At 40.6% G+C, this 26,604-nt stretch overlaps 1 protein-coding gene across 12 annotated transcripts in view; it reads left to right on the top strand.

Moving 5' to 3' along the window:
* BICD1 (BICD cargo adaptor 1) overlaps positions 1-26,604 on the top strand; it is a 184,355-nt gene that overhangs the window by 135,557 nt on the left and 22,194 nt on the right. For 3 of the 12 annotated variants that reach the window (XM_062590148.1, XM_062590139.1, XM_062590155.1), the window contains exons 5-8: positions 4,402-5,496; positions 14,890-15,041; positions 22,080-22,287; positions 23,374-23,536. In XM_062590148.1, coding sequence (XP_062446132.1) covers positions 4,402-5,496; positions 14,890-15,041; positions 22,080-22,287; positions 23,374-23,536 — 1,618 coding nt within the window. Of the gene's footprint in view, positions 1-4,401; positions 5,497-14,889; positions 15,042-22,079; positions 22,398-23,345; positions 23,537-26,604 lie in introns of those variants that run through there. The other 9 variants (XM_062590115.1, XM_062590131.1, XM_062590124.1 and 6 more) reach the window with 4 other exon arrangements.

Raw genomic sequence — 26,604 nt, 5'->3', positions numbered from 1 at the left:
CAAATATAAAATCTATGATTTTTTGTGTGTGTATACATACACAGATGTATGTAATGATACATATATAATAGATAATACACATATATTTATATTTGTTTATTATATGCAGCTTTTGATTTCATTTAGAAACACAATATGAAAAAATTAGAAAGAACAGCTTCAGAAAAAATGCTCTGAAATGGTTACATTTTAAAATACAGTTTAAACGTTTTCAAGTCTAATATACAATGAAATTCATGCAATATAAATTTGGAGTGAAAGTTGTTTCAATCAACTTTAATTTTAATATTGCTTGTTTGTTTTACACTTTTTAAGAAACAGCCAACCTTCTGGAAAAGACTAGCCACAAACTGTCCCCTATAGGACTGTAGCGCTCTAGAAAAGAAATAAAAATGTTTCTCAGTCACAGTGGCTTTGCCAGGCCACAGCAACCTCACACAAATAGCAGCTACTATTGCCCAGTGTGCCAGTTATGGTAAAAGGTCTAAAAAGAGAAGGAATAGACCCAGTAAGAAACCTGATATCTTTAGCTACAGGAAAGGCTTACTGCAAAATACTGATGCACATCACCTGAGGGCAAACGAATTAAATGTGAAAATTTCCTCCAAGATTTTTCTGCATACTAGATTTGAGGTTTAATTGAGTTCAAGCTGACAAAAAGTAATTCTTCAGCAAAATTGGATTTCCTCTCTTTAGTGGTGTTTCTGCCATGTGTTGTTCAGTTTGTCATATATCAACAGTTTATATTCCTCCTGTTTTCTCTGAAGAGGCTGTGGCAGAATTGCTGAAGGAATTGTACGTCTCTTGGGAAACATTTTAATATATATAGGACAACAGGCTCCCTTTTTGAGGGAAGAAAACTGCTGTTTTGTACGTGTGTGACAAGCTCAAGAAGAAGCCCACGCCAAAAAAATTCTTATACACCACAGATATAATTCCTTCAACAACTTTGAGACTCTGCTGCTCCATGATGTGTGCTAGTCCCTAGAAGGGGCTTAATTGCAAGTGCTCATTTTCCCTGCATGGTTCTTTTAAATCCAGGAGGTGACAAATGTCTTCCTGAAAATTCTCATATTCCATTTGTTCATGGTCCTCTGCTCTGCTTCTCTGTCTGTTGTTCAGTGGGAAGAATTAGTCATCTCAGTTTTAGAGCCTAGTATTCTTCTTTTCCTTCCACAATGTTGTTTTCCTTATTCTTGACATCTTCATTGTCTTATTTGGAAAAATTTGATTAAATTCTCTTTTTTTTTTAAAAAAAAGTCAAGTAGCACGTATTCACTTCTTCCACTGTCTAGTACTGACAAAAAAGATAAGGCTGAGATTCAGGGTCCTTGAAGTGCATTTCCTGTTCATTTGGTTCACTCCTTGTTGTTCGATGATCAACTCATGTTAATAAAGGGAAGGGGGTGATAAATAGCAATGGTTAAATTGGTTCCCATAATTGCAAACTATAGAACAAACTGAGAGGGGAATCTCCGCAAACCTGAATCCTTGAAGGATATACCAAAAATAATGGCCTATCCCCAAAAGTTTACTGTGGGTGGAAATAAGACACAGTATTGTCTAGAACAAGAAATATAATTACTGTACTGAAAACCAGCAGAGAGTTGTCAGTATTCAGATAGTGTCCTCAGGGCTCAGTCTGAGCTTTGGGGTTTTTTTTCCCCCTCTCTTGAAAGTAGAAGCACGTACTTATACCTTCACCCCGAAGTAGATTAGCTTCATCCATTATTACTGGACTGTAATAAGTAAAAGTCAGTAGGTAGATGTATTTCATTTTACCTACTGTCCAAGTTGGTGTATGGGTTTTAGATGTCAGATCTTTTCTCTGGAAGCAGTCTTTTGTTTTTAAGCTCTTCGTCTATCATGCCAGTCTGAAGTATCAAAAAGAAATATTTGTTCCAGAACCATTTGTGTTCAGCATAGAAAGAAATGATGATAGAGATCCCTCCTAGTTCTGTTATGTTTTTCTTTCATCGTAGTCTATGAGAGCTGAGATCAGGGCCAGTTCTGTCCAACTTTTTAAGCAGTCACTGAAAGCCAGTGCTGCTTTAACGCTGGATCGAAGGGGCGGCTCTCTGGCTGTTAGCTCTATATTTGTTTTTACGCTAGTGGCGTCGACTGTTACTTGTGTGCTTCCAAGGCTTTGAACAGACCCACAGTGCCACTAAAAACTTTAAAAAGACAACTGCCTTTGGTATGTAATATATCATTATTATACACGCCGCGTCAGTCGTAACGTGAGACAGTCCATTAAGTTAACTGGAAGTCTGATTTTCATACACAGGTTTAGCCCACCTTACCAGGCTGAAGGAATAAATGCCCCAGTTAACACCCAAGCCTGCTGTAGCCGGTGGTATCAACCGGAGTTCAGCTGAAAGTTTCCAGGGAGAGTAGAGCTGGGGAAGACTGATTGCTGAAAAAGAAAAACAGGGGAAAGCTAGTGAGAAAGCTTTTGCTGAATAACTCCCCGAGGCTCCCTGGGACGGGTCTGAGAGAGAGGTCTGGGGAGAGCAGTCACTTTTTATGGTGGCTGCTTGGCAGAGAAGAAGGTTATGCTATTTTGGACTTTCTGTTAATAAAATTCAGAAAGAGTGGGCTGATGCTGGGAAAGAGCAGTAACAGGGAAGAGAAGGAAACTGGGACAGCAAGTGGGGAATAGTGTCAGAGAAACGTATCACTGTGCTCCTGGCACTTGGCTGTCCTCTTCCACCACCTCGCAGCACAGGTTATGGAGCGCCCAAAATGAAGGTCTCTCCATCCAAGGAGTCATATTTTCCCTAAATCATTAAATAATGATGAAGTTTGGCCCTGTTTTTTCTTCTTAAGTCATCACTCACCTGCACACAGGAAAACTAGGCCGATTTTTTTAAGGTTTTTAACGTGGTTTCTATTTTTGTTCCTTGGATGTGGTGACTGCAAATGATTAAAGGTTCTAATAAAAAGCCATGTTTTGAAAGCCTGTCTACAAAACCAGGGGATCAGCGTAGGCTTTAGTGCTGTAATACGTTTCAGCAGCAGCCCCTGCATTCCTAGTTCTGAGATAACAGGAATCTGAACTACTGCTGGAACATTTTCTGAGACAGCATTAATATTCTCTTAAGTCTCTAAAAGGCTTTTTTTCCCCCTTTGGCAAGTTTCACGATGGCCAATTTGAGTCTTCCAAACACTACCTGGGGAGATGCTGATAGCGAAGGATATCTTTTTTTAAAGGGTTTTTCACAACTGACAGCATTGATTTTTCTGAATTAGTAATTCAGTTACTCATAAAGCGAATGTGGAAACTGCCAGTTTCACTGCATATGTGAACACAGGGCTGAGATATTGCAGCCATGGGAGAGAGAGAGCAGTAAACTTGGGCTCAGGATTTCCGCAGACACCCTGATCCTGCTGCAAAAGCCACGATAGCAAGAAGGAGCCCATATATTTTTGCCTTCCTCTGGCTCCCAATTCAGAACTGAATGAAGGCATAGAAAGAAAAGCCTGGAGTTTTAAATTTAGAAGTTAAATGGGAAGTCTTTCAGGGGTATTACCTGAAAGTAGTAACTATCTGAACAGACCAAATTACTCACTTGCTTTAAGACACTGTTTATAAAACCTCTAGAGGAATGCTCCATGACATCTTCTGCTGCTCGAAATCAGATTTCAGAGGGAACTTATCAAGTTACAGCCAATAGTTTGGTAGTTATACCACAAATCCTGCTTTTTTCCCCTTGTCCTTAAAGGGATGAATTTTGCATACAGTTAAATGTTGGATGTGGGGAGTCCTGGGAGCTGCATGTGCTCAGTGTCCCAGTCTGTTATATTCACACATGGTGGCAATTTAATCTAATCTATAGAAATGCGGACAGGCATTTGTTTACTATAATTGCATTCAGTAATCAAACGCTCTTTTATGAGTGTTTGCAACAGCCCAAATATATAAATAAAGATTTTGAATGAGTGGTGGAGCTCTTCATGAGAAATGCAAATTCAAACTCCATTGACAAATGTGTATGTGTCAGTATAACACATTATGGTTGATATTATTGCGGTTTCTGCCTATTAAAATTCAGAGAATATCTACTCTATTAAATACAGTATTATCACTCTGTTTTAGGTGACTAGGCAGAATTGCTTGGGCATCAAGTAATTCTTTACTGGGCAATGTGTAAAACATGATGATCTTGTGACATTACAAATGGTAGCGGGGATAAAACTATTTAACTCCCTACAAGATCAAGATATCTCTGGGACTTAATTTTATGAATGAGGGGTACAGGTACTTCAAAATCTCCTTGAAGACTTTGAAGCCTTCAAGTTGTGTTGGTGGAGCGGAAGAGATGGATGTGATTGGCAGAGTTTGGTGTTCAGCAGAAAAGTGCAGGTAGGATGAAATTTCTTACTTTGATTCTGTTGTAGGTGGAAAGAGAGAAGGCTATTCTCCTGGCCAACCTTCAGGAGTCTCAGACACAGCTGGAGCACACCAAGGGAGCCCTCACTGAGCAACATGAGAGAGTCCACAGGCTCACGGAGCATGTCAATGCCATGAGGGGGCTGCAGAGCAACAAGGAGCTGAAAGCAGAACTTGACTGTGAGAAGGGCCGAGACCCTGGGGAGGAAGCACATGACTATGAAGTGGACATCAATGGCCTGGAGATCCTAGAATGTAAATACAAAGTAGCAGTCACTGAGGTGATCGACCTTAAAGCTGAAATCAAAGCCTTAAAGGAAAAATATAATAAATATGTGGAAAATTACACTGAAGAGAAGGCCAAGTATGAGAGCAGAATCCAAACGTACAATGAGCAGGTGACAAACCTGGAGAAATCAACCAAGGAAAGCCAGGAAAAAATGGTCCACATGGAGAAGGAATTACAAAGAATGACAAGCGTAGCAAACGAGAACCATAACACCCTCAACACCGCCCAGGATGAGCTGGTGACCTTTAGCGAGGAGCTGGCTCAGCTCTACCATCACGTCTGCCTGTGCAACAATGAGACACCAAACAGGGTCATGTTGGACTATTACAGGCAAAGCAGAGTCACCCGCAGTGGAAGCCTGAAGGGACCGGATGACCCTCGAGGTCTCCTTTCTCCACGGCTTGCTAGAAGGGGAATGGCATCACCAGTAGAAGCCAGGACCCCAACCGAACAGGTGACAAAAGAGGGCACAGAGCCTGTCAAGGAACAGAGCCCAACAAAAACACCTACAATTTCTCCTGTCATCACAGCCCCTCCTTCCTCCCCAGTCTCCGATACTAGTGACATTCGCAAAGAGCCGATGAACATCTACAACCTCAATGCCATAATAAGGGACCAAATCAAGCACTTGCAGAAGGCTGTAGATCGGTCACTGCAGCTGTCACGCCAGCGCGCAGCAGCTCGGGAGTTGGCACCCATGATTGACAAAGACAAGGAGGCCTTAATGGAAGAGATACTGAAATTGAAGTCACTCCTGAGTACCAAGCGGGAACAGATAGCAACCCTGAGGGCAGTGCTGAAAGCCAACAAGCAGGTAAGATATTGGAATTACTGTTATTTCTACTGATTGCTTACATACTTTCCCAGAAGTATTTCTAGGGGAGAGATTTTTCTCATAGGTTATTTGTCCTCTCACTCAATCATGGTGAGCTTAGACTTTTCTTGCCTCCCACCCCAGCTGTTCTTGGAGTGCTTGCCCCAGCATTCACCAAGAGAACAGGCAGAAGAGCTTTTTCTGTAGCATGAGATGAAAGAAGAGGGACAGGGAAGGAGTCAGTCAGAATCCACCCTGGTGTCCCCACCAGCTTAATGGGAACATGAAATACCATAGGCTCTGGAGGGTGCACGGCCCTCAAGTGCCAACAGTCGAAGTGTGACGCACTGGATTTGTATGGCATTGTTTAATGAGGACACCTCAAAGCATTCTTCAAAAGTAGATCTTTCCCCATTCTAGAGTTGATTTTCAAACTGTTTATCCAAAGTTAAGTGATTTGTCCACAGCTATAATGTTATCAGTGACATTTAAGATTAGATCCTGGTTCTTCATTCTTCTGTATTCCTTCCATAACCAGTCTGGTGCTTACTACCTCACCAGTCTTTCAATGGAGAGTACTTTCTGCTACACAGATTCAATGATTAACCTCTATGACTGGATTCATCAGCACATTCTTATCAGGGAGTAAATCGTTATTACTGCAAAATGTAACAGGCCATCTCTGGAGAAGCTCTCTGGAGTACTCTGAACCTTTGCTAATCTGGGGTGCTGTTGCAGGGATTAGGAACACAAGCATGGAAGAGACCACCTTGGCAGCACCTCAGCAGCTGTAGGCAACCCCACTTGTGGGATGTAGTTGGGCAGACTGTACATTTATTTGCAAACTATATCCCTTCAAACCCTTTGTATCCCTTAGATTCTAGGGTTTTAAAAAGTTAAATTTACTTTAAAAGTTAAATTTAAACATGCAAGTGGTTTTATTTATTGGTTGCATCTCGTTATGCCCTGAATAAAGTATGAATGTAAGAAGCTGCAGTCTTCAATCCAGATTGCCTAGGAATTTTTTCATCTAAAAAAGTGTGCAGTGATCACCACACGGGGGCGTGCATCTTGATTAACAGCTTAGGCTACTGTCATCTGACGACAAGGATGCTCTTTCAGTGTTAAAATTCCCAATAGTCAAGTAATCTGAAGTCTTGCTTTCAAATTAAAATTAGTTATTGGATATTTAGCTGGATTTCTAGACTGGAGATTTAAAAATTGGAGCAATGTTTCAACACACATTGAAGTATTTTTAGCATTTTCCCCCCAACTATAATATGCATTTATTATTAACTTAATTAAATGCTATCTCTCACTATAGTAGCTAAGCAGTAATAGTGCTGAGCAAATATACGTATATTTGCCATGTAATTAAGATGTATTTGAAGCATATGACTTTAGATTCCAAGTTAAAGATTTTTTCCATTAGCATAGAGCTATCATTTATTTTATAATATTACAAGAGAATCTAACTCAGTCTTGCAGTTTCTATAGTTTTTTATTACTATCAGAAATAAAACATCATCTAAAGGATGTTCATTAGTATGGGAAAGAGATTTGTTGTGTAAGAAGGTGCTGTTTAGTAAACCTTTATTGGATAAAGGCATAGATACTGGTAACTGTAGAGCTGGGTGTGAACTCTTGCAATACGATTCATGCAAACCAAATACCAATGTCCTGAAACTTTCAAGTTATGAGGCATCATAATATAAAAGGAAAAGATAAAGGTTACAGAGACGGAGGAAGGGGGGGAGTTTTTATTGCACTAATGGCAGTACTGCCAGCCAGAACTGATGGATGTATCCTAAGTACCCAAAGCACACTTCATGTTCAAAAAAAATGAGTCAAACATGAGTCACCCCTCTAGTTCTTCCCTTCTGAGATAATAGGATTTAAGCAGCCGTAGGCTGGTGATTTCTTCTCTGTGGGTTTTAGCTTAGGAGATGAGCCTACAGAGGACGAACGGTTTGGCCTTCCACATTTTCTCTAAAGCCACATAAGCTGGAGTTTTGATTTGTTGAAAATCTTCCTCAGTCCCTAACAGGGCTGATACTAGCACAAAACAAGGGCTCCTCATCACGCACGTATCAAAGCAAGAGGGTCGCGGTGCCGCGGGGAGGCCCCCAGGAGAGGCAAGGCCACCGCCGGCGAGGCAGCTCGGTGCAGCGGCTCCGCTCTCAGCCTGCCAATGGGGCAGGTTCCTGCAGCCCTCTCCTGGGCTGCAAGACCTCGAGAGCCTGAAACATCACCAGGTCTTTCAGTGAGGGCTTTGGTGTGGCAGCTCAGTCTGGGTGATTTGGAAACAGGCTTGAGCAATGTGAGGGATTTTGTGGCTTGCTTAAGGAAAGGTCCCCCCGTTCGCAGCAGGTTAAATACATGCGTCTTGCCCAAGGTGGTGGCAAAACCCGTGATCTCCCTGGGCCTGCTAAGGCCTTTTGAGCTGCTGCGGTCGGGCCCCGTAGAAAGAAATGAAATGGGGTCCCCCAACTCAGAGCAGTCTTCCTCCACTGCCCAGGTGGGAAACACTTTGCTGCCTTTGGGGGATTTTATACTTTGCACTGACAAGTGCTCAGGAGAGACCTTTTGTCCCTTACTGAATTCCCCTCCGTATTTTAAATGTTGTGCTTTGTAGAAATACTCTCACAAGAAACCTGTATTATTAGCAGTCTAAACAGACCTACGCTCTCAATTGAGCTTTTTCGTTGGGATAATGTTGTTGAGCAAAATGAGCACAACCAAAAGCACTGTAAAAATGGAAAGAAAGAAAGAAAACAAAATGCTGCGAGGAGAACCAGCCTTCCCAATGGGTCTTGCCATTCAGATCGGGGCAGAGGTGAGAGCAGCAGCAGGCCCCAAGGCTGGGGTTTGGGGCTCTGTTTCGGGTTAGGGAGTCACACCCCGAACCAGGAAAACGCGGGGGCTATCTAGTGACCACCAGAAGTATTGCAGCATCATATGAGAAAACGTGTTTGTGCCGTGTTCCTGGTGAAACGCTTTGCTTCAGTGCACTGACATCCTCTGCTATCCGGGTATAGTGGTGAATGATTCACTGAGAGAAGAAAAGCAAACAGAATTTCTGCCTTCTACCTTGAGTTGTATTCATTTCTCCTCACTGTAAATTGTTCGCCTGCACAAAGCACTGAAGGAGGCGGTGTTTCTTTTTATTTCTGTTGCAGTGGGTCTGTCTGTGTGGCAGTGCAGTTATACCTTTTAAATCTTTAACAGCACACAATATATTTCTGTTCGAAGATGACAAGCCTTTGCCTCGTTTAATGCACTTGGCAAATTTTTTTATGATAAAGTATTTCATTTTGTTCTAGTTGTAATTCTTTTCTGTAGTAGTATTTTCAAATAAGCATTTTAGTGCTAAGCTGAGCCAGAAGTAAAATACACAAAACACTATAATGCAGAAAAAAGGGCAAGGTTTGCTTTAAGAAGCTGCAAACCTAAATGCAGAGAATTGGATTATTGAACAAACCAGCACTCAAGACAGCAAGCACATGCATCTTGCTAGCTTGCTTTCTTACTTGTTTTTGATTTATGTACTCATTTATTCATAGCTTTAACTACTGTGTCAACACTAGTTGTGTGAAGCAAAACGAACTTGCATTTTTACATTGTCGAGTAGTATTAAATTGTTAGAAGAACTTTTAGGATCAGTTCAGTAATAGTTTTGATTCTGATTTCTAATAATATGCTGAAAGCAAACGTGCCTGTAAGGAGAATTTAACATCCTGGAATTCTGACTGCAAAACAGCCTGTTGTTCTCCTGGGTAGATAGTTTATGGGAAGGAGTCTAGTCAGCGTGACTGTCACACCTCTATTGGCAGCACTGTGGTGTCTCCAGCTTCCACATCTGAGATGCCGATAAAAATCTTCAGAGAAAGCACCTGAGAACCTCAGCCGTATAGTGCCTGGTCTATGAGCAAAAGCGTGATGTTACACAAACACAAAGCGGTAGAATTGTATGTGGAAAGTGAAGTTGGGTGGAAAGATTCAGTACCATGTAAATGAGATGCAAAGTCATCTTAGACTGTGAAGTCTCCGTTAAGGAGATGAGGTTTGTTCATGGATTCCAGGATTAAGGTGGCAACCGTTAAGATGCTGAGTTTGGGCACACACCTTCTGTAAGGATAAAGAGGATGATGGTAGAGAACATCGTTAGTGCTGGCAGTGTCTCTGGTCCTCTTTGGCTGGGTCCGAGGGGATAGAGGTGCTGAGCACCGTGCACCCTAGCTCCCTCCTCCTCTCTAGCAGTTCATGCTCTTCAGTCGTCCAAGTCTTGGAGATCTGCTTGAGATAGCAAATGCTACGTGTACTGAGTGATGAATTCTGTCTCCAGGCATCTCAGTGAGCAGCTCGGTAGTTTGTTTTTCCAGTTCCTCGGCATGACCTGGTCTTCTGTCAGGAATGTAGTTAGCCCCTCTCCTGACCTCTTGCATTATTTGCCTCTCTGCAGAGTATTCGCACATTTTTATGTCTTTTCCTCTTCTTCTTATACTCTCCATTTTAATGACTATTGCTCAGAGGTTGCATTTTTATTTGAAGCGATGTTCTCTAGTTTCTCTGATACAGTTTTGTAGTTGACCACAAGTTAAAATCAAAGGCTTCAGAAAAAGCTTTAAAAACCTTGAGCAGTTGATGTGGCTCTACTGTAAATGAGATCTCTGAAATTACCTGGGACAAAAAAAACCCACTTTTTTATTTTTTTTTTCTTTTCTTTCCCCCCCCCCCTTTTTGTTTTTGAGAGGGGAAAGGAAGTTTTTAAGCACTAGATTATTCCTCAGCACTGCTTTAGGACACCACCACACAGATGGCTGTGTCAGTGGGCACAATTTGGGAGGTCGGCTGAGAGGCCGCACACAAATACGAGTATTTTAAACCAGAGCTGCTGCTGCAGGAAGAGCAACATGAAACTATACCTTTGGTTCATTTTGTCCTTGAGTACATCCCTCAGGGTAACAGTAAAGGTGACCAGACCACTGAAGGAGGAAGTGTCCCCTGAGCCTTGCTCTTTGTCACACATCCCTTCTCCAGGATGCTTCAGGCTAGTTTTCTGCCAGTTCAGCTCCCCAACCTGGCTCCATGTAAGCTTAGAGGAGTACCGTGGGGGTGCAAAGGGTAGGGATGGGGAAAGGCTGGGTAGCTATTGTTTTGGTGGCAGCTGGCCAACATAGATTGATTGAGCTGCTTTGTAAACTGGCATCCTCAGAGCCAAGGAGTCTGTCAGGAATCTGCTTCCATCAGCATCTCAGTTCTAAAATGATCTGCATTGGGTAACTTGAGCATCTGCAGTGTCTGGCACCCACCAGCTCTTACAAGAACCTGTTGAACATACTGAACGTCTCAAAGCAGTGCACTTCTGCCATGGAGGCCTTTACTCTGTGTCTATGGATTCCTGATAGAAGCTCCCCTGGCTTTCTTCCCTCTTCTTGGTCTTGCCTATTAAAGTTATATTTTTCCTGGTTTGGTTTACTTTCCTGGTAGAGCACTTTTGCCCATTCATTCTTCACTTAGGAGGCCCTCAGAAGGGAGACCCTTAACAGCCTGCAAACAAGCATGCTGGAAAGCTTGTTTGGTGAGTTGAGAGCTAGCAGGCGCTTCCAATAGATTTTTAAATTTATGCTTTATTTTCTACATGTTGTTTTATAGAAAACTAAAATAAGAAGTAAAAGAGGCTTGAAATTTTGACACAGTCATTCCTCTTTGTTACTTGGTAACTCTGGGTATATTACCTTTATTAATTGCCTAAATTACATTTATAAGTTGTTTTTCATCTTGTAGTATTTCAAGCCCATTTATAAACTTACATTGACATTGAGGCTAAAATGTATCGATCACTTTGCTTGGGGAAATTCAGCCTGATTTCTGAATCACCAGCAGAAATGGTGAGACAGTTCAAGAAATCACTGCATCCTAGTCACGCGAGTCTACTGTGACTTGGTTTGCTATTGCTAGGTACATAAGAAAGGAGATCCTTGGGAAATCATGCCAGAAGAGCCAGCAGTGTTGTGACTATTTTGTAAGCCTGATGGTCTGTTTCTTAGAGGGAAGGCATTTAGCTGCAGTAAGGGAAGTGCCAGATTAGCTCACTGCAGTGCTCACTGTGAGGAGATGGACCTGGCTAGCTCTTGTTTTTCATTAATCACAAATCTGCACATTTTAAGTGAACAGCTGTGCTTGAAGTTGCAATGCTCAAAGCCTTGCAGAAAACATAAATGCAAGTAAGAAAATCTCTCGCTTGAGGGTGAGACAGGCAACACAGCAGCACGTTGGGTAATGCCAGGGCAGCATCCTCACTTGCACCAAGGTCACACGACAGGAGCGGCCACAAGGACAGCCTGTGGTTAAGGGAAGTGTCTTTTACCCCATGCAGCTTCTGCAGGGCACCGCTGTCCCTCTGCAACTGGCCTTTTCCTTGATGAGGCTGCATGGTGGAGCTGCTCTGGCGTGAGAGTTCCTGGCAAGGCCAGAGGGGTGGGTGCTGGAGGGGCACAGCCACCTTGGTGGCACGCTGGGGAGCCTGCCTGCGCAGAGTCCTGGTTTCATACTGCTATCTGCACGGCAGATGTTTTATCAGGACCACGCCAGCAAATCTAGAAGACTCCTTGATATCACTGAGTCTTTAGGAGAGGTACCAAAGACCTCAAAGACAGCCCTGGAAATATTCCTGAAAACTGGGGTAGGAAAAATGCAGCAGCTATCCCAAGCTGGTCAAAATCGGACCTCATGAAGCCATATAAGAAACTTGTTAAAATAGCTAATAAAAAGAAAGGACTGTTAAAGTCTTTCTTACCTTGCAATAAAACACATTTTCTATATGTATTTTACATGTTTTCACTTCTTAATGTAACACAATTAAATTAAGGCAATGGTGACAAAAAACTCAAGGTTTTACCGTGTCTAGACAATAATATTCAGCTACTGGCTAATAAATTATCAGTAGTCATGGAAAGTAGCAGTGAATTAATTTCATCCTTTCTTACTTAAGAGTACCAAGATCATGTTTTTATTCGTTCTCCAGAAAAAAAGGCAGTGATAAAACATTGCCAAGTTTTTAATCTGTTGCTCAGACTTCCCAGCACTCTTCTCTGGTAGTGCAAAGCAGCCAGAGCAAACAGGCCAGTTCGAGTGAGTCGCTGGTAGTTAGTTTTGCTCCATTTAGCCTACCTGACCAGAATGCAAAGATGAGTTTCTGCAAAATAGGTACACTTCATGAAATTCTCCAGAGAAGGATATTGTGCCCTTTACTCCCTATTGAGATGGGGAGAGGGTTTCTGTTATAAAGAATAACTGGCGGGACAGGATGAAAGGGAAATAATTCTTATGGACTAGTCCTTGCACACAATTTTAACAGTATAAATTACTGGGTTTACAAGGAACATGTAAACCCACTGCTGAAACAATCGAACTCTTTTTTTTCTAATCTGGAATTAGGTAGTACATATATTTAAGTTATTTTGATGCTTAAACAAAGGAAAAGTTTCACATGAATTCACCTGTCTTTGTTTTGTAAGAAAAATACTCAAATATTCAAAAACTAAGCATGATAAATTTAGAAACTGTAGGCTATATTTTTCTTACAAAACAGACAGCTGAATTCCTGCTTTAGGGCCAAAGCAGAACTTAGGTGGAGCTATAGAGTCTAGTTGTGCTCTCGTAAATCCCTTTTGCCTGGCTAGCAACCTGAAGATTCTTAAATAAATCTGATTTAATCATATTTGTTAAAAGGAATTTGTCCCTTGGCTTGCTATTTCCTTCAAAAAAAGTTGTTTTATTAAACATGAGTAATCCATTTTCTCCATGTTAATTTATGAGTACAATTTTGCTCATACCTGGAAACAGATAGGAAGCTGATGATTTCTGCTTTATCCTGCCAAAGTGTAGGATGGTGTTTCCACTCCTACATTATATCAAGGCATATGTCATTAAGACCGATAAAAGTTGCATTTATTTGAATATATCTCTAAGTGTTTTTTTACCGTTTGTTGCTGATGGTTTCAAATTTGACATAGAAATCCATCTATTTAAAATTCAGACAGTTAGTAGTGAATTTTAAAATCTCTTCTCTGTAAAATAGTATGAAAGTAGGAAAAACATTACTGATGGGTGTACAAGTGGAGACAATTTTGATATAATTTATTTTAGTACTGCAATTTGTTACTGTAGTATTTCACCAGACACAAATGAATGGAGTTGTATTTTAGCAGGAGATATTAATATGCCTTTTTCTTAAGAGACAGTGTGAAATCTAGTGAGTTTTAGAAAAACGGGTTTAAAACAGATTTCCAGCTATTTGGCCATTACTTTCTTTGTCATGTCCCCTTGCTGTTTGCCTTAAAATCATATTTCTCTACAATTCTCTCCCTTACTGATAGTTCAAGAATGCACAAAATCAACAGGAAAAATTGGTTGTGTGTAACGAAATATTGCAATTTACTGTGCAGTAAATGAACTGAAGAAACAAAAATAAAGCCCCCTGAGAAACTGTAAAAGGAAACATTTTTTCTTAATGTCTTTCAATGATAACAATTTTAAATAAGTCTCATAGCAGCAGTAGGTATTATGCCTCTATAAAAATATGTATTTTGAATAACTTCAAAATGATACTACACTTCATAAATAAAAGAGACAGGATTCAGTCCTTTTCATTTCCAGATATAATACACACATAACAATTTTATAAGCAGTATGGCAGGAAATGAAAGCAATTTAAGGAGGAAATGGAAAAAAGAATGAAGCAGAAAAATCAAGGAATAGGATGACTACAATTCCTTGCTTTTCTTTTAAGTGAAAATTGTAATTTATACATTTTTGTTTGTTTGTTCTCTGTAGCGGTTAAAACTGACAAAATAAGCTAATTTTGTACAACAGTAAATATTCCCAGTGCTCAGACCCGAAAGGAAGGTGTCAGGCCCTAGCTGTTCCCCTACACGAGGTCGGCTTCGGTCACCGAAGGTGGGGGGAGTCCCCGCTGGCAGAAAGCTCCGCTCACACCCCGCTGCAGAAGTGCTGCGTGTCCTCTTTGCCGTGGGTTAAGAGTACGTGCAGGGTTGGTTGCTGCAGTTCGCGTGATCTTGAGCGGTAGTACCGTGCTCGCGTGGCTGAGCCCTCGATGTGTAGCTGCGCTGTTTTGTAGAGATTTAAGGTTCCCGGTTGTTGCCCAGTGTATTGAAATTAGCTTTGTTCTTTTGACTGCTTTCTCCTTTTCCTGACTTTATGGAGTATGATTTGAAAGAAGTCGTGTAAGGGGACAGTTCAATGGAATGTAGTTCAGGTCTAATATTATTTTACTGTATGAATGAAGAAGTAGACAGAAGTAAAATCAAACATGGCATCTTAGCTCTTATCAAATACCTGTCTCATAAGCATATATCTTTGTATTTTCAGACAGCTGAAGTGGCATTAGCCAATTTGAAGAACAAATACGAAAATGAAAAAGCAATGGTGACTGAAACCATGACCAAACTACGAAATGAACTGAAGGCTTTGAAGGAAGATGCTGCAACCTTCTCATCCTTGCGAGCAATGTTTGCAACCAGGTAAGGGAAATGGTTTCACAGTCTGGCTCAAATTTGTAAAGGTAAATATGTGTGCTAAGTGAGAACAGACTTAGCTGTATATGTTGGGTGCTTAGGAGGAGATACAGAAATTATTTTCTGCAAAGGCAGCGCTTTGCTGGATGAAAGTGAATGAATCTTGTACTGCACGCTGCAAAACTTGCAAGCTTTGAAATGCTACTGAGATGCATGCCCTTGGAAGATAAAGCTGGAGAATAGTAATGTCAATACAACCTTGAGTAAAGTGTTATATAGGCCAATATCAGCCTCCAGTTTATTTGCATTTATAGGGTTTTCTAAAGTAGAAAATAAATGCTAGATTTATGTGGCTGATGTTCACATTCAGAAGTGCATAGTGATTCTCTCACATAAAGCTTTTATATGGTTAATGATAATCTTTAAAACTCTATGTTTTCATTACTACAAGATTTATTACTTACCACTGGAAAAATCTATTTCATCAACTATTCTATGCTGTAATGCAGCACAAATAATTGTGAGACCACTGCAATTTCCCAGTTCACTGTGAATTCTTATTTTCTAAAGCTGTGGTATTTGAGTTATTATCTTCTCCTTCTTTGGTTTATAACTGTCATATATCTTCTGCACCAAAGTTTTTCCTGTCAAGACAGTAATTAATCATCTCTCTCCTTTCTTTCTGCCATACATTCTTCAAGAGACCTTTTGATTTTAGCAGCTCTTTTAAAGGTGACCTATGAATAATTACTTTTTAAAGATCCAACACTTCAATCAATAAATTCTTAACTCTCAAATAATCAAGGAAAGTAGTAGCCTCAGGAAATTTCTCCATTATGTCATGATTTTTTCCCCCATCAATGCAGATTACTTGCTTGTGCCTTCGTCCATAAGCAATGAGCCTTCTTCATGCCTCATGCCAACATCTCTCCAGTGCTCCCTTTAGTATGCAGGTACCATCTCACCTCTTTCAGCCTCCTGCAGTCCCTGGGTGCTTAGTGACAGTGACTGTGGCAGCTGGGAGAGTTAGTCAGGGAGGAGAAGGAGCCATTTATGTGCCATGATGTTGGTGCTGTGTACAAATTCATTATAGCTTCATCATCAGAAGAGTATGGGTTGGGCCATAAAAGAAATAAAGAACCAACCCATCAGGTGATGTGAACCAAGGTAACTCTATGGATTTCAGTGGTGTATAGAGATTGTCTTCAGGAGAGCAATGTTTTGTATGTATTTTGGAAATGCTCGTGTAAATCTTATTTCAAGCTTGTTAATATAGCAGTTACATAAATGAACTAATTTCACAAGGCTACCTGCTAACTCCTGAGGAGAGGGGTGGCACCATGAGCATAAAGCAAAGGGTCTTTGCATGGAGCGTAAGTCACAAACCTGTGAGGCAGAACAGTTTTGAAAAGCTTTAAAAGTTGTTATTTAAGGGCCATGTTAGATTGTTGGCGTACTGAATGCCCTTTACCCAACTGAGGCACCCTGAGTGAACACTTCTCTTGGATTCAAGGCACATGCTAAAGCTGCTGGGAGATGGCAGTGTCTTTTCTGTGAGAATTAGGCTCAAAGGGGGCTGTTTATCTCACCAATTCGAGACGTCATGTGTAAGATGTGATAAAATATTTGTTTCTCTTCTATGAATTGTAAGGGGAATCTGAGTAACTTGCTGAGTTATAGATGTCTACCTTGTAAGTGTCTAGTGTTACTAGAGATAAATTGTACGTAGAGCATCTTATACTGCTGGTAAACACTATGCTGTAGTGATTAAAAACATACTGTATAGGCTACAAAAAGTAGCACATAAGAATTTTGCCCAGTATTTTCTTTACAAAAAGTCACTGCAAAGTCTTGTATATCCGTGTGCTCCTATAGATTTTCCTGTTGTGAAAAATTCCTTTTCTTTCTCTGTTCTGGAATCCAAAGGCCTTTACAATTAAATTGATTTTCCTAAATGTTCAAATAGTTGACTCGTTTGGAGTACTCCATTTAGAATAGCATTCATCTAAATGACAGACAGCAGATATACTATAGTTGTCTGTTCAAAAAGAGAAATCTGTTTGGAAATGGAAGACTGTAAGATTCTCTATGCAGTAGCTGTTCAATGGAATAGCACAGAAAAACAATTGTTTAGTCTTCTGTTAAATAAAACAGTGGTTTCCATGGTAATCCTGCATCACATAGGACTTACTATTAAATTTGTGTTATAGGATGAACATCCCTCTGATACTAGGATTATATTATAGATTTGAAAATGATTTCATACACTGTTTGATAGGATAATATTCTTTCTCTTTCATAAATCATTATTTTCTGTTCATTTGGTTCATTCTGGTGCTGAACTGCATGGTTTCTTCTTCCGTTAAATACACTGGATAAAGGTAGTGCCACATTATGAGAAGAGCACAGCAGATCTGTTTCTCGACTGAACAACACAGAAGAAAGCTTTCCCCAAAGATCATCTTATATAGAAAGCAAGAGCAAGCAAACCTTTTTTTCTGCAGTTTCCCCTCATGCTTGTGTACCCCTCCTTAAGTTCTTCATTCAGTTCTTCCATTCTCCCCCTCAAACAGCGTTCTGCTTATACAAGCTCTGTCCAGCTTGTACCTTTACTTTTGCGCTTTTTCTTTCCCAACATTTTTGTTCCCCAATCCAAAATCTCTGCGGTTCTGATCTCTACAGCTTCTTCCCTCCCTCTTCATTGACCCCTCGATTCCATTGTGGATTTACTTCAAACCTGTCAAGATGTGTCCTCATTACAGTTTGAAAGAAGAATAAAACAGCATAAGGTATTCAACCTTCTTTTCTGTGAACAAACCCTTGACAGAGCTGCCATGTTACCGCTTGCACTGTACAAGCAGCATAGAAAAATGAAGGATTTCTCCATTCTCACACCAATCCTTTTGGATCTCAAAACCACAAAAAATCCAACGCGCTTTCTGGTTAAAGGAGGATCCATTTCCAAGGTTCTCCTCATCATCCCCGCTATTTGTAGAGCAGAGAGAGCTACAGAAGGTTGGCAGGGTGCACTTGATTGGGATACTTAAAGCTATCTGGTAATAGAGAAGAGTACCTAACTGTTAAACACAGTAGCTGTTCATTTTACAAGTATTCTAAGTTTTCTGCTTTTTAAAGACTATCTTTTATCGGTGGTGAGGTTTTAGGGCACTAGGTAGGTTCCACTGGCAGTAACTGCTCTGCAAGAACTCTTTCATAAAGGCATTTTTGTTGGGGCATTTCAATGGGGTGTTAACTCTGCTGCTGCAGCTTTGGCTGGGGAGGTCTCTGTACACACAGGTGAGGTGCGTGTGGTTGGCAGAGCAGAATATCAGTTCTCAGCTTCTGTCATAAAATGGCTTATTCTGACCTGTACTCCCAGGCCAGAAAATGGCATAAGCCTTTTCTGCTGCTCCTGTCATTTCCCCTCACGCCAGCCCCAACTCGCTGACGCAGGCTGTGAGCCATGCGAGTGTGAAGTAGTAACACGGAGGGCCAGCACACATCTGGAGGACAAATGAAAAATACATTCTTTAAAATGTTAGTTTTCTCATCTACGGTAGGGGTTGGGAGAGAAGTCTAGTGCTAAGGGAGAGAAGGAACTGCTTTTAAAGCAGGATCGTAAGGTATTTAGAAAGCTAACTTTATTAAGTCCCTAAATATGTTTGTTTTTGCAGTCTAAATTGAGATAGTCAGAAGGCGAGAGCAAGAAATATTACTCATGATATTGCTACAGTCCTGACACTGCATGTACTGATTTTATTCTCCATTCATTAAGATGTTTTCTTATGTTTGATAGCTAGGGAGGAAAAAAAGGCACTGAAGAGATAGACTAGGAAGTAAGGAAAGATTTTGGAGGTAACTTAGATGAGAAAGCATTCCTGGAGAAAAAGAGAATTATGCTTATAGCTAGAAGAGGGATCTGTCAACGTCAGTGTCTTTGGGTTTTAGTTCACGCTCTGCTACTGATTTCTGTGACCTGAATTGTGCATAGGCTTGACTTAGCATGGTTTGCATGCTTAGACAAGAGAGTGAGATGAAAACAGAAATCACTTAGACTCATATATAAGCTTCTTGGATCAGTTTATACAAAATAAGTGGAGGAATGTGTCTGCTTCCTTTTCAAGACAAGAGAATTGATAATTAGGTGAAATCTTGGCTCCTGCTCTGGCAGTCAGCAGACCACCAGACAACAGAGTAACCGTGATGCTTGTGTAATAGTCACCAGCAGCTTGCACCCATCCTGGGGCAAGGAACAAATTGGAAAGGAGCTCTGACTTGGGGGGAACAGGACAACTTTTGTTATTTGGCATTTGAGCACTTCTGAGACTTCTGTTCAGAGCCCTGGTGCATCCTGGAGCCCAGCTTCCTCACCCGCAATGTCAGCCCCCTGCCAGAAGTCCTCTCTTGAGAGCTCTTAACCTTTTGTTACTCAGTATGCTATGAGACTTCTCAAATGTTTATAAAACGTGGGCAAAAGGCAATATGGATGTGTGTCACGCTTTTTTTCTTTTTTAATTCGAAACACTTCTCTTTTCATCCCACACTTGCACATAGCAGGGAATATTTCAGTGAAGGGAAATGCCATGGCTGCAGGCAGTAGCCACCTCCCACTATATGGAATAACCTTCACTGCTGCAGACTTGAAGGAGCTTGGAGGCTGTTGACTCAGCAGTTCCTAAAGTTAATTATGGCCTTTCCTTGACTGATTTAGGCTTAACCTTTCTGAACAGTTTCTCAAAAATATATATATACTTGAGCAGCAAAACTCAGACACAATGAGCTGTGTGTTTGTGAAAAATAATAGGAAATTTTGAGTTGTGGTGGAGGTCAGATGACTAGAACCATCCAAACACTGCAGTGAACTGCCAAGAATGTTGTATTGCTGTTATGGGGAGACCTCGAGAAAGGGCATATAATTAATCAGAACAAATGGAAAACATTGCATTAACTAGCTTGTTTTTGTCTTGAGTATGAGGCCAACCTGACAGCATCTAAGTGTCCACATTTCTAGAGCTAGCTTGTTACAGTTTACAGCAGGCAATGAAAAGCAGGTTTGTCTAAACCTCCTTTAGTAATATCCATCTTTGTGAAGCTTTATATTTCTTAACTGCTCAATTACACTATTTTACAAAATAGATGTCTAGTTGCCTACACATCCTAAGGCCTGAGGAAAACCAATCCTTTTCCAGAAAAAAATTGGCTCATTGCCTTACTAAGCAAGGTAGTCAGTTCCTCTAGTGGCACTGTGCTGCAGGTGTTGCTGCAGATGTTACTTGTTTTTGTTTTAATTTCTGACAGTAAATGTACATTTTTTAAAGTGTCTGTTACTTCTAGACAAATTAAAGAGGAAAGTGGGAGAGAGAGAGATGGAGAGGTAGATACAGTAACACATCTGGTTGCAAGAAAGAGAATTTTAAACTTTGATAACGCAGATCTTATAGTAATTCCTATTTCAAATGGATTGAATTTAATCTCCCAGATGCTGATTTCATTCTAGGGACTCTGTCAAAGAAACTGGATAAAACATCCATTAACATCACAGAGCTTGCAGCAGAAAGAGCTGTGCAAGGTGATTTTGAGCCAAAGAACATTTCAGAAATATCTCTCTTCCTCATGGCTTAAATAAAGACAGTCATGCCTTTCAGGTTCTGCAGAAGAAAGTTGTTACTGAAACTGTAGCTGAACCTACGCCTGACTTATTCATTTTGCTTCCAATTAAAATGCTTAAATTATTCAAAAGGAGAGTTTAATATATACATGTGATTTAGATGTGAACAATGATTAAGAATCTTTAAGTACAGTTTATTTCAGCTTCCCAAGGAGAAGGTGAAAGTTACAGACAAATAAATTTAATTAGTTGGTGTGCAGTAATTCAAAGGTTTATTAAGTCCTATATTCTGAGAAGGAAAAGGAAAATGGTTTTCTTGATGTTTGCTTTCTGTGGATAATACTGATTAAGTTAAATCATCATCCATTACACTATTGTAATTACATTGAAAAGTTATTTAGATTTATACAGATCACATATGAGAGAGGATTTGGCAAAAGCTGCATTATTTCAAGTGAAAAAGTCTTTTGTGGAGCATCTGATGTTGCTACAAATGCCTGATGGTCAGACAGAACTGCTACCTGTGAAGCATTTCACTTCTGGTATACTTTCTTATGACTCTTGGTTCTTATTGAATAGATGATTCTATTTTTAATAAATTGAATCTGTTTCACTTCAAACAGTGACTAAGACTATACTGGAATGTCTTGCTTTTCCTGTTACCTTTAGCAATCATTGTTTACAGCAGGACTAAATTAAATTGCTTCTTAAATAGTAACAAAATCATATGAGAAAGGGAGTGCATTTCCAAATCTATCTCAGAGATCTTGAGAAGGAAGGCAGGGCATTTTTTCATATGGATAAAAGAGGCTCAGGATTAAAAAAACAGCTGGTGATATCAGATCACACCTCCAAGAGACTTGTCATTAAATGTGAAAGCATTTCCAGGTGTGGAATTTCCTGAACACCATGTCTTTAACCAGTTAACAGTGGCAAATAACTGAGGGCTTCTCATTTCACAAAATCTGAAGCGCCAGGTGTTTGGAGCTTTTTTTTTTTTTTTTTTTATCTTTTGTCTAATCCTTTGCTCAAGTAGCTGTCGTTGTCTATAGTAAATAATATTATCTATTTAGTAGATATTGTTATCTGTTCTGAGTTATTAGATGACCAGTCCCCAAAATTGTGCTTGTGGTCTGACTAAGAGACAGTCCCAAACGTACCCTCCAATTACTCATTATCTGTATTAGAAACATATTACACTGACATAGACTACTCTGATATTCCAGCAGGTTCTCCTGCTGAATGGGAAGCCTCGACATGCAGATCCAAGTCCAAATTTGTTAAAAAGTGGGACTGGAAGAATTAAAGCTGTCTGCTTCCAGGATTATGTTCAGCAAAGCTTTGACCCAAACCTGTCTCTGTAACAGAGGCTCTGTCCCTGCCAGAGTTGGTTCTTGGACCAGTTCCCCAGATTTCTGTCTTGTTTGTTTTCCCAGGTGTGATGAGTACGTCACGCAGCTGGATGAGATGCAAAGGCAGCTAGCAGCTGCAGAGGATGAGAAGAAGACTCTAAACTCTCTGTTGCGCATGGCTATCCAGCAAAAACTTGCCCTCACCCAGCGACTGGAGGATTTAGAGTTTGACCATGAGCAGTCCCGACGCAGCAAAGGCAAGCTCGGAAAGAGCAAGATCGGCAGCCCTAAAGTAAGTGAGGAGGCATCAGCCACCGTGCCAACCATAGACACTTTCCTCCTGCATAGTCAGGGCCCACAGCAACCAAACTTACTGGTCAGCAGTGGCACTCAGAGGAAAAGGTATGCATGCAGTGATCTTTATAGTACAGTGCAGTGACCAGACTTTCATTAAAGTCTTTCACTGAATTGTAAACATTATGTATTTTTTTCTATTTTGACTGGGGAGAAGGAGGTGGGGAGGATATGACTACGGAATTCAAAGCCTGGCTACGTGTGGTTCTGATCCACCTACTCACAATGTTATTTCCTCCTCCTTAATGCAGTTTTTTGAACTATATTCTGTCAGTGTCTCAGTGCATCTTGTGTGTCTTTAATATTAGTGTGAATGTATTTTCTTTAACAAGTTTTCCATAACAAGTTAAGGTATTGCATATGGTAAAATGAGCATCTGAAACAAGAAAAAGGGATTGTGTTCTATGAGCATTTCAGTGCTTAACACAAAAGAAAGAGCCTCTCTTTGTTAAGCTCTGATGTTCACTTTTTCTTCATCAGTGCAAAAAAAATATGGATGTGTTCACTCAGATCAATTTTTCCACATATGGGCAAACACCTTCTGAAGGGATCCCCCTGCCATTCATAACAAAATGCAAATATTTTGCTGTTCAAGCAGCGAGTTCTTGTCTTGTCTTGTGACTGTCCTGCCAAAGCTCTATAGCTGGGGGATCTCCATGGTTCTGATGACTTCTCTACTAGGGAAGTCCTAGATAATCATTCCCTTTTCCTATATGTTCCAGTCACAATGCAAAAGATAAGAGAACATCCTGGGAGCCTTATATGCCTCAACTCCAGGACGCTGAGGTATAAGTCAACCTCATCTCCTCTGCCCCTAATATGAACAAGAATTTCCTAGGCAGGCAAGGTGTTCTGCTGTGGAAATGACAAGGAGTGGCAACACTGGTTGTTTTTTTACCTGTTAAGCAAATTAACTTGTCATACATGAGGCTTTGAAAGGTAATTAAAGTAAAACTCTTTTGTTTCCATATGTATTTTTCTTGGATCTCCTGCAAGACTATTCTCACCTTCCCTTTGTGATCAGAGCCATCCCAGGACTTCAGGGACCTACCTACAGAAATTATTAAGAGCCCCCCCTCATCCCGCCTCCACAGAATCATATCTTCTGAGGGGCCCCCCTTCTATGAGTGAATTCATCCATGGGCACCGTCTCAGCAAGGAAAAAAGGTTAACCGTGGCCACACCAGGTAAACATTTTTTCCTTGGGTGCATGTGGTGCTGAGTGGTTAGCAGAGCAGGGGGCCCTCCCCACGCTGCACATGCAATCTAATTTGGGCACCTTATTGTGACATGAAAAACAAAATGTCTTCTCCTGTGACACGTGTGGCAGGAGCTGACATTGTGCTAGCAGTGGCCCAAACTGGTTCCAGATGCGGTGGGGAAAGTCCATCCAAGGAGTAGGTGGCTGCAGCTCCCACTGCCATCCACAGAGGCTGCACCCCTGTGCCCCAGGCAGTACTTGGTGTGGTGGTTGTGTTGGTAGTCCCTGCAGAAAACACAGATGGAAGGTAACGTGATGGAATAGTCAGATGTATGAGGACTGATGGCAGAACAGCTAGCAATATGCACAAAACTAAGTGATAACCATCCTCTGCTCACACTTGAGTATTCAGTCAGGGTTTTCTAAAGTGTAGTATTAAGCTCATGAAAGGTTTGGCTTAAATAAGTTGAGTCATGAAGTTCACCTTGTCAGGAAGCTTTTGTTCTTCATTTCCTGCTGAACTGTAGTATCTGCCTAGAACAACGCATAAAAAGGAAATGCAAACTGGAATGCCACTTCAAAGGTGGTATTGTCTTTATTCTCCTGACAGACAAACTTATTTTTTTTCCTTAGAAATCACTGTAAGGGAAGATTTGTTCTTGAGCAGAACTTTTATTTTTCACACATGCACAGTCTTGTCTGCTGGTAATTTTCTTCATTCTTTATTTTGAAATTTGTTGCACACACAAGGCATAAGTAGAAACTGTAAAAGTTAAACCCCAGAAAAGCAGTTTCTGCTCCAGTAAATGTCTATTCTGGAAAACTGAGTAATACCCCATAATATGTTATATCTCAGTTAGTGCCAACTAACTGAGTTAGTGCCAGCCTTTGAGTAATACCGTGCAAGTAACACCTACACAGATGAAGAAATGACAGACAAATGTAGCACTGCAGAGAGCCTCAACAAAACATTCTCGTTAGGAATACTGCAATCAGAAAACCAAACAGCAGCTCCTGGGAAAAAAAAAAAAAAAAAAAAAAAAGAGAGATGGGGGGAAGCAAAGACTTTATAAAACAAATGATAATGATCTTTTAGGAATCCCTTTCTATTCTTCTGGCAACAGTTTAAAATATGCTGCAATACCCCCTTGACTTCAGAAGGAGCCTCTGTGAGCAGTTATGACGATATCTTTTTGTGATTTGGAGAAGGCCGAACTGTGCTAAGAAATGGAAGAACACACGCTCTTTTTCTACCCTGTACACAGGAATCTGTTCCCTAAACATTGGCAGTGTCCCTTGTATTCTTTCCTCCTCATCCCATAACAGAATGAGGATCATTTTTTTCTTTCTGATGGATGCTTAACGTGCCCAAACATAGCAATCTTCAAGTGTAAAATTTTCAAAACTCTTCTAATTGTAATTGTACTTCTAATTGTACTTCTATTGTACAATTCATAAGAGAGTGTCAGGCCTAAGAGAACCAATCTTTAATCCAAGGACTTGCTCACCTTTGTGTGAAGAACCCTGACTCTGTATTGTATCTGCAGGTGGATGGTTTGGAAGAAGTCATCATTTGAAAAAGAAAAGTGCTTAACAAATAGGAAAACACAAATTTACTGCATTGCAAAATTGCTAGTACTAATGATAAAATAACGTGACCTTTGAATGTGGGACTCTTTGGCTGCAGACAGTGTCTTCATGCATTATTTTTTTTTCACTATTTTCATGGACCAGTGTAATGTCTCATAAAATACCACAGATTCATGGACCCCAGGTTGAGAAACACTGATATAGCCTCTGACTTTTTGCATTAACAGAGGCCAAAGGATGAAGCACCCTGAGTAGTACAATTATTCAGAAAAAAATTATCTAGAGCCTCACTCAACGCTTTAGGTACGTCTCTACATATTAAAAGTACAGGGGTCTGAAGACAGTGTTAATGATTCATACTGTAATTTTCCTCATGATTCTAAAATGGTCCCAACTTTCTGAATGCATTTTATCAGAATTTCATGCCTCACATGGCCTTAGTTTCAAACAAGCAACTTGTGACACTGCCAGGTTCAAACAGATGATTTTTTTGAGCACTCAGACTCCAGTATTAGTGGCAGTTCATATTGGAATCAAGTTGAGGATGAGGCAGAGAGTTGTTCAACATTACTCTCACCATGCTTAGCAGTTTCTGGAAATGTTCTTGTTAACAGATCAAATGAATGATGTACCAAGTAGTATTTTTTTGCCATCTAACTAACTAACTTTTTCTTGAAAGCAAGGAGCAGTGAAGGATGCTATTTTACTGTTTTCATATGGAATTTTTAAAAGCCAGTTATCAGAAAGAGTCTTTCCCCTGATGATTTGCACCATCAAGCAAATAATCAAGACATGTAGCAACCACCACCTACTTCCTCATCATATAGGTTGAAAAAGAACAGTGTCCAAACTCTTAACACATAGAGCAAAAGACAACTTGATATGAAGGTGTGTCTTCAGTATTGGAGGAAGAATGATGCAAGCCTAAATTAAATGCATTCAGGTTTTCTAAAGTCCTGAAAAATTCTCCCTCATGTGAAAACTTCACCCATGTGATGGGTGGCCTTCCTTGTCATTTCATTAGCTCCCAGAGCTGGGAGGCTGCGAGGCAGATTGCCAGTTCTGCCTGTATTCTCATTGCACCTTCTTCTAGACTTCCCGTGGTCTTCTAGACGTGCCGTGGTCTCCATCTGGCCCTGGCTTTGACTGCTACTGGCCCCCTGGTAGGTGGAAAAGTGGGAAAGCTGTTTACTGCTTTTTTCAGTGGAGGATCCCAGCATGAAAGCTTACTACCGAAGGCCAGCTGAATTAAAGACCATTCAAGAAAGATTGCTCTTTCTTACTTGGTATTCTCTTGACTGCTACTCAATTTTAAATCACCATCTGAGTCCCTTTGACACCAAGCTGCGGCAGTATGACTTTCTAATTGAACTAATGACTTCTAATCACTGTGCATAGAAATACCACTCAGGCCGTTTCCAAAGTATCTTGTTTCATTTTCTCCAGGTAATAGTATATATTTAG

Source organism: Rhea pennata, chromosome 1, assembly GCF_028389875.1.
Source record: "Rhea pennata isolate bPtePen1 chromosome 1, bPtePen1.pri, whole genome shotgun sequence".
NCBI classification, from domain to species: domain Eukaryota; kingdom Metazoa; phylum Chordata; class Aves; order Rheiformes; family Rheidae; genus Rhea; species Rhea pennata.
Note: the sequence above shows the minus strand (reverse complement) of the source record. Positions and strands in the feature narration are given on the sequence as shown.